General features: G+C 48.6%; 1 protein-coding gene across 1 annotated transcript in view; it reads left to right on the forward strand.

Annotated features, from left to right (window-relative positions):
• LHFPL5 (LHFPL tetraspan subfamily member 5) overlaps positions 1–8,657 on the forward strand; it is an 18,356-nt gene that overhangs the window by 3,510 nt on the left and 6,189 nt on the right. Inside the window, exon 2 of the mRNA XM_017870043.1 lies at positions 6,237–6,473. Coding sequence (XP_017725532.1) covers positions 6,237–6,473 — 237 coding nt within the window. The remainder of the gene's footprint in view (positions 1–6,236; positions 6,474–8,657) is intronic.

The following is an 8,657-nucleotide window of genomic DNA, read 5'->3' on the forward strand; positions in this document are numbered from 1 at the left end:
ATATATATATATATATATGAACAAAGGGGAAATGAAGATTTAGCAGTTTTATGCCAAAGAAGAGTGAAATAGACCCTGATAATGCTTGCCAGCTGTTCTTCCATATCAGGGTTATGGGATGCTGGAGACACAATCATCTCTCTCATTCTCAAGGCTGTCTGCAAACCCCCCTTCTCCTGAAACATCCCACAACAGGTGCCATGTGTGAGCAGGCAGTGCCAGGAGCGGCAGGGGTTGCCAGGCCATCTCAGTCAGACACTATCTGGGTCGCAGAGCTGGAGACACTGATAGCAGAGGTGGCCGGGTGCCATCTCATGCAACATTTAAATTGGGGAAGGCAAGACTGGTGTCATGTTCCGTTCTGCTGTGCTGCAGAAGGGGAAATGAGCTGAAGGGAGAGATGCAGAGTGGGTGGGTCCCACATTCAGCAGCTGGGAGATACATCCATTTATTAGTACCCTTGCCAAGAAGCCTGGGAGCAGGAAAGGGACAGGGGCAGGGGAGGATGAGGACTGATGCTTGGGTGATGTGGGGCTGCAGCTTAACAAGATTAATTGGGCTTCTGGGTGCCAGGTGTAGGCTGGGAGTGGTCCCAGCCCCTAGAAACACAGGTAGGCCAAACTGCTTGTCTTCTCTGAGTCTTGGTAACCTCATGTCTTAGTCAGTTTTACTTAGTTCTATTTAGTCAGGGCTGCCATAACAAATTACCACAGACCAGGGGGCTTAAACAACAGAAATTCATTACTCACACTTCTGGAGGCTGGAGGTCTGAGATCTGGGTGCCAGCATGGCATTAGCACGAGATCTCTGGTGAAGGCCTCTTCTAGGCTGCAGACTGCTGACTTCTTGATGTCCTCACATGGTGATAAGAAGGTGACAGGGCTCTCTGAGGTCCCTTTTATTTATTTATTTGCATTGATGATTATTATTATTGAGTCAGCTTCTCAAAATTGTTATTTTACCCAGGCTGGACTGCAATGGCATGAACACGGCTCATTGCAGCCTTGACATCCCAGGCTCAAGTGATCCTCCCTCCTCAGCCTCCCAAGTAGCTGGGACTACAGGTGCATGCCACCACGCCCAGTGAATTTTTGTAGAGATGAGGTTTCACCATGTTGCTCAGGCTGGTCTGGAACTCCTGAGCTCAGGCAATCTGCCTGCCTCAGCCTCCCAAAGTGCTGGCATTACAGGCGTGAGCCACCACACCTGGCCTTATTATTATTTTTAATTGACATGATAATTGTACATATTTATGGGTTACAATGTGATATCTTGTTACATGTATACAAGTTGGGCTTGAAGTCCAGGCAGCCTGGTCTAATGTTTCCTAGCTTTTCCTACTGAGAAGATTAAGGTAATTAGCATATCCATCACCTCAAACATTTAAAACATTTCTTTGAGTTGGGACAATTTCAAATTTGCTGTTGCAGCTATTTGAAAATATATGATAGATTGTTGTTGGTTATAGTCACCCTACAGTGCTAGAGAACACTACAGCTTATTCCTCCTGTCTAGCTATACTTTTGTATCCATTAACCAACCTTTAGCTGCTCCCCCTCCCCTCTGGGGTCCCTTTTATAAGGGTTCCAATCCCATTCGTGAGGGCCCTACCCTCATGACCTAATCACCTCCCAAAGGCCCCATCTCCTAACACCACCAGGCTGGAGGTTAGGATTTCAACACAGGAATTCTGGGGTGAACAAACATTCCACTGTACCCCATCTGTAGAACATAGCAGCGGGACCCGCTTCATTGGGGTTCTGTGAAGATGGGATAATAGAATGCATGTAAAGCACCTTGCACATGGTAGGTGCTCAGTACCTGTGAAAAACGTAAAAAACAACTTTATCAGTGAGCATGAGAAGGAATGCCATAGTAACAAACCACTCCCAAATCTTGGTGGCTTAGAACAAAGGTTTATGTATTTCTTGCTTATGGTCCATGCCAACTAGGGATCGGTGGGGACTCCGCTCTCGCTGCTCTCTCCTGGGACCATCGCTAGGGGCATCAATCACCATCAGCTGTCCTCGCATCAGAGGGAAGGGAGCTCTGGGAGGTCTCCCACTGCAGCTAAGTGGTGTGGCCCGGAAATAAACACATCTCTGCTCACGTGTCATTGGCCAGAGGAAGGCAGATGGCCTCACTTAACCTCAAGAGAGCGGGGCAAGGAAGTACAACCTTGCCTTGCATCTGGAATATTCATGAGCAGCTCTAATGGCATCCATGTCACTGAGGCAGCTTCTGTCTGACTCCAATGTCAATAATAATAGCAGTGACTAACATTAATTAGCCACTTACCATGTACAAGACATCATAGTAAGTGTTTTCTGTAAATGATCACACTTAATCCTCACAGTGCGGCTATGAGTCAGGTACTTTAGAGACAACAGGACGGTAGTCAGAGAGAGGAAGTAACTCGGCCTGAGAACACTGTGCTGGCTTCTACTTAGAGCCTTGAAATGCCACAACTGGGGCTGACACCCACTGTCCCCAGAACCATGGGTGGATGGGTGGAATGCTCACAGGGAACTGTGGCACCCACATCTGTTTCCAGGTCAGAGGCCCTGGGCTTTTTTCCGGAGCCCCCACAGGAAGATGGTGCAGGAGGTGAGGGGCCAAGGGAGGAAGTGATGGAGAGAATGCAAAGCCTGGAAGGGCAGCTCCTTCCCACCTTCACCTCTGCCCTTGAAGCCAGGGGCCCTGCCAGGCACTGGAGGGATGGACTCACACCAAGTCGGGGAAGGGCTGGCTACATAGGTTTCACCACCGAGCTGTGGATGGCTCCCTCTCCTCCACCGTGGGTATCTCCTCGCTGAACACGTAGGAAGTCTGAAATGTCACCACTAATTACATTCAGCCCCTGGGAGAGGTGTCATGTTCTGAGGGTGGAGGGAATAAACTTTGAAGTCAGGAAAGTCAGGAATGGAGAATTCAGGCCTTGGTCCTGTCATAGCTGAATGACTGGATGGCTGGTAAGTCACCTGGTTTCTCTGAGCCCTCAGTTTTATTATTATTATTATTATTTTATTATTTATTTTTTTTTTATTTATTTGAGACAGAGTCTCGCTCTGTCGCCCAGGCTGGAGTGCAGTGGTGCTTTCTCGGTTCACTGCAAGCTCCGCCTCCCGAGTTCACACCATTCTCCTGCCTCAGCCTCCAGAGTAGCTGGGAGTACAGGTGCCCACCACCATACCCGGCTAATGTTTTTGTATTTTTTAGTAGAAATGGGGTTTCACCGCGTTAGCCAGGATGGTCTCGATCTCCTGACCTCATGATCCGCCCACCTCAGCCTCCTGAAGTGCTGGGATTACAGATGTGAGCCACCGCGCCTGGCCAAGCCCTCAGTTTTCTAATCTGTAAAATGAGGATATTAATAGCTGGCCCACTTCACAGAACGGTGGTCACAGTCAAGATGGTACATGAAGTATTTTGTGATCTATAAAGAACTATCTAAATAAGCTTCTCCTAAAAAAAAAAATCGAAGGAAGTGTGATACATTTAGGTGGGAGGGGGGGTCCTGATATTTCCATTTACTGTGCATTTGTTTGACCTCCTGACCTTTTTTGCAGAACAAGCTGGGTACAGGGAAGGTAACTTTGGGCCCGAAGAGGTGCTTCTCTGAGGGGCTCCTGAGTAGGGTACAATAAGAAAAAAAATACTTGGGACTAGAGAGCCTCCAGACCTGTGGGAAAGCGGCACAGATAAGGGGAGCACCCCCTGCCTGCAGGGCAGCTGTGCCTGGAGCTGCCCCAGTTGCATCCTGGATTATGTCACCTGTCTGTGCTTCACCCCAGTGAAGCTAAGGTGAGGGGTGATTTGATGGAAAGGGATGGAAGAAGTAGGGGGAAAGTGGGGGCAACAGAATTTTTAGCTGTAAATACTAAGTCAAGGAAGGCACAGAGTGGGATAATAACTCTCACAGTCAACTCTTATGGAGTGCCAAGTCCGTGCCAGGCACTGTTCTACACTCTTTTCCAGTATTAACTCATTTGAACCTCGCTGTAACCACAACAGGAAGGTTGGGGTTATTATTATCTCCGTTTTATAGATGAGGAACTGAGGTAAAGAAAGCTTAAGTATGGCTGGGCACGGTGGCTCATGCCTGTAATCCCAGCACTTTGGGAGGCCAAGGCGGGCGGATCACTTGAACCCAGGAGTTCAAGACCAGCCTGGCCAACGTGGTGAAACCCTGTCTCTACTAAAAATACAAAAATTAGCTGGGCGCAGTGGTACATGCCTGTAATCCCAGCTACTTGGGAGGGTGAGGGAGGGGGATCACTTGGATCCGGGAGGCGAAGGTTGCAGTGAGCTGAGATCGTGCCACTGCACTCCAGCCTAGGTGACAGAGACAGACTCTGTCTCAAAGGAAAAAAAAAAAAAAGAAAGCTTAAGTCACTTGCTCTGAGTCACATAGCTAGGTAGTCCAGAGCTGGGCTTGAAATCCAGGCAGCCTAGTCTAGTGTTTATCAGCTTTTCCTACTGAGAAAATCACCTGGAAGAGTGTTTTTGAAAACAGAGATTATTGAACCCAACCATGACCTAGGAACTAGCTTTTTACCTTATTTTTTTGTGCATAGGTTATAGGCGAAGGAACCAGCATTAAAGATTCCAGAGGATTCTTTTTTTTTTTTTTTTTTTTTTTTTTTTTTTGAGATGTAGTTTCACTCTTATTGCCCAGGCTGAAGTGCAATGGCACAATCTCGACTCACCGCAACCTCTGCCTCCTGGGTTCAAGCGATTCTCCTCCTTCAGCCTCCCGAGTAGCTAGCATTACAGGCACGTGACACCACACCTGGCTAATTTTGTATTTTTAGTAGAGACGGGGTTTCTCCATGTTGGTCAGGCTGGTTTCAAACTCCCGACCTCAGGTGATCCACCCGCCTCAGTCTCCCAAAAGTGCTGGGATTACAGGCATGAGCCACTGCACTTAGCCTCCAGGGGATTCTTAAATTTAGGGACGTGTAGCAACTGGACTATGCTGTACTGGGTAAGAGTGAGGAGGAAACCTGTTTGCTTGAATGGAAGGCTTTTGAAGGAAGCAGCCAGGGACAGTCTGGAAAGGCTTCCTGTATTCATCAAATCTAAGATACCTGAGTTGTAGGACACAGTGTTATTCTATGTACTATATATAAAAAAAAATACTGATAATCCAGCCATGGCTTGACACTGTCTTTTTCTTTTTCTTTCTTTTTTTTTTTGAGATGGAATTTTGTTCTTGTTGCCCAGGTTGGAGTGCAATGGCGTGATCTCGGCTCACCACAACCTCTGCCTCCAGGGTTTAAGTGATTCTTCTGCCTCAGCCTCCCCAGTAGCTGGGATCACAGGCATGTGCTACTACACCCAGCTAATTTTGTATTTTTAGTTGAGATGGGGTTTCTCCATGTTGGTCAGGCTGGTCTCAAACTCCCAGCCTCAGGTGATCTGCCCGCTTCGACCTCCCAAAGCGCTGGGATTACAGGTGTAAGCCACTGCACCCAGCCTAGACACTTTCTTTTCTTTTCTTTTCTTTTGAGACGGAGTTTTGCTCTTGTTGCCCAGGCTGGAGTGCAATGGCGCTATCTCAGCTCACTGCAACCTCCACCTCCCGGGTTCAAGCAATTCTCCTGCCTCAGCCTCCTGAGTAGCTGGGATTACAGGCATGCGCCACCACGGCGGGCTAATTTTGTATTTTTAGTAGAGATGGGGTTTCTCCATGTTGGTCAGGCTGGTCTCAAACTCCCGACCTCGGGTGATCCACACGCCTCAGCCTCCCAAAGTGCTGGGATTACAGGCATGAGCCAGCGTGCTTGGCCGACACTTTCTTATTACACTTATTTCACAGATGTTGTAAGTATGAAGAAATGTGCATCTCAGCAGTGATGAGTTCTTTGGGCTGGGACCAGATACTGGAGGGCTTTGAAGCCAGGGCAGGTGGTGCGTTGTTGAGTTCAAGGTGAGGAGAATGGCTGAGGACCTGGGAGGACCACCTGGTGCGGTGGCAGAGCCTGCCTGGGCTGAGGAGTTCAGCTCTCTGCCTCTGCCCCAACCACTGGGTCTCAGGGGCCAGTTGCTTTAACTCTCAGAGCCTCAGTTTTCTCACCTGTGTTCTGCAAGGATGGTAGAAGATACCTCTCATGCCTCCTGAGGCTGTTAACAGAAGGAGAAGGGAGGTGACAATATAACAGCAGTGCAAAGTGGGAGGTAGTGGACTGGGCACACTCAGCCTGATGCCATCTGCACCCCTCCTTCCCCCTCAGCCACAGGTCTAATGATTGGCTGCCTGGTCTACCCTGACGGTTGGGACTCAAGTGAGGTACGGCGCATGTGTGGGGAGCAGACAGGCAAGTACACACTGGGTCACTGCACCATCCGCTGGGCCTTCATGCTGGCCATCCTCAGCATTGGCGATGCCCTCATCCTCTCCTTCCTGGCCTTCGTGTTGGGCTATCGGCAGGACAAGCTCCTCCCTGACGACTACAAGGCAGATGGAACTGGTAATCCCTCAACTCCACAATGGTGTCCCCTGCCTGGAGACCCTGGGATGTGGGTAGGGGTTCGTCTTAGCCAGTTCTCTAAGGCTTGGTCCCTGGCCAAGGGATGGGGACAATCAGACACAGCCCATGTCCTCCCTGAAATCAAAGCCAGTGGAGGGTTGCAAGCTAGCAGGTGATAAGGTGATCTGTGATAAAGGAATGTCCCCCTCACCTCTCTACACTCTCAGAGGCTATAGGGGTGAGAGCTGCAATCCAGCCTTGGGGGCTAAGTGCGGTCTCCCCTAGAAGGAGGCACTGAGGCTGGGTCTCAAAGTAATATTCCTGGGAGCTTGCTCGGTGGAGAGGGGAACAACAGGGGGATGAGTTGCTGGGGAGGGAGTAAGAAGGCAGGGACCTTTAGAACAGATCAACAGAGGGTGCAGAAGTGACAGCTCCTGGAGTGCAGCTGGTGGGAGCCCAAGATTCCTGGAGGAACAGCAGCCTTGGGATTCTCGTAATGTTCATCCTGTTTCAATTCCCTCCCATCAAAATCCTACCTGTCAGTCATAAAAGTTAGCTGTAGCTGATCCTCGAAGCCCAAGCAGACCCTCCAGGAAGCCCTCCCTGACTGCTTCCCATTACCTCCCTTCTTCCTAGGGTGCTTTTCACTTCTGTTTCTTATTGGTCTCTTCCCCTGCCCGTTTTGAGAGGCTAACTTTTTCAGAGCATTAATTTCTTCCCCGAGTCAAGGGCAAGGACTGTCTTGCACCCCTGTGAATCCCCAAATGCCTGGTCTCAGCAGGTGGCCATCACTGGGGACCTGTTACATCTCAGGGATCTCTCCAGTCTCTTTTCCCCATAGCTGTCTTCACATTAGCCCTTGGACTAGAAGCAGCAGCCAAACTCCTCTGTCCACTATAACCAAGGACTCTTCCCACATGAGAAACTTGAAGCCCAAAAGGGAGAGTCACTCAGAAGTTCCCAGAAAGACAGTGGCAAAGAAGAGCCCAGAACTCAGGTCCTCTCTGGCCAAAACTGGGGCCCACTTCTCCATAAAGAAGTGATAGGAAACATTTCATCCTTCTTTGGGAGTGGGACAAGGATAACCCACCTGTTATGTGGTTAAAGATGTAAACAGGCCAAATGCGGTGGCTCATGCTTATAATCCCAGCACTTTGGGAGGCCAAGGTGGGCAGATCATGAGGTCAAGAGATCAAGACCATCCTGGCCAACATGGTGAAACCCCATCTCTACTAAAAATACAAAAAATAGCTGGGTGTGGTGGCTTGCAGCTGTAGTCCCAGCTACTTGGGAGGCTGAGGCAGGAGAATCTCTTGAACCTGGGAGGCAGAGGTTGAAGTGAGCTGAGAGCATGCCACTGCACTCCAGCCTGGATGACAGAATGAGACTGTCTCAAAAAAAAAAAGAAAAGAAAACAAATTACTAAAAGAGTTGGGCCAAGGAGGAGAGAAGAGGGAGATTTCTTCCCATCACAGTAGGGTAGATTCCTATAGTTCCTGGGCCAGGGAAATGCCTAGGGCCTGGATCTCTTGAGGATTCTATAAAGGGAAGAAAAAAATGAAATAGTAGGGCTGGGTGCAGAGGCCTACGCCTGTAACCCCAGCATTTTTGGGGGGCCAAGGTGGGCAGATCACTTGAGGTCAGGAGTTGGAGACCAGCCTGGCCAACATGGCACAACCCCATCTCTACTAAAAATACAAAAATTAGCTAGGCGTGGTGGTGTAAACCTGTAATCCCAGCTACTTGGGAGGCTGAGGCAGGAAAATGGTGTGAACCCAGGAGGTGGAGCTTGCAGTGAGCTGAGATTGTGCCACTGCACTCCAGCCTGGGCGAAAGAGCAAGACTCCATCTCAAAAAAAAAAAAAAAGAAAGAAAGAAACCCAAACATTTATGGCCAATTGATTTTCAACAAGGATGTCAAGACTATTTAATAGGGGAAAGAATAGTCTTTCCAACAAATGATGCTGGAACAATTAGATATCTATATATGAAAGAATGAAATTGAACCCCTACCTCACACCATATACAAAATTAACTCAAAGACCTAAATGCAAGATACAAAACTATAAAAATCTTTAAAGAAAATATAGTTGTAAATCTTTGTGAACCTGGATTAGGCAATAGCTTCTTAGATATGACACCTAATGCACAACAAGAAACCAAAGAAAAAAATAGATAAATTGG

This window comes from Rhinopithecus bieti, unplaced genomic scaffold (genome assembly GCF_001698545.2).
Source record: "Rhinopithecus bieti isolate Rb0 unplaced genomic scaffold, ASM169854v2 scaffold_4553, whole genome shotgun sequence".
In the NCBI taxonomy this organism is placed as follows: domain Eukaryota; kingdom Metazoa; phylum Chordata; class Mammalia; order Primates; family Cercopithecidae; genus Rhinopithecus; species Rhinopithecus bieti.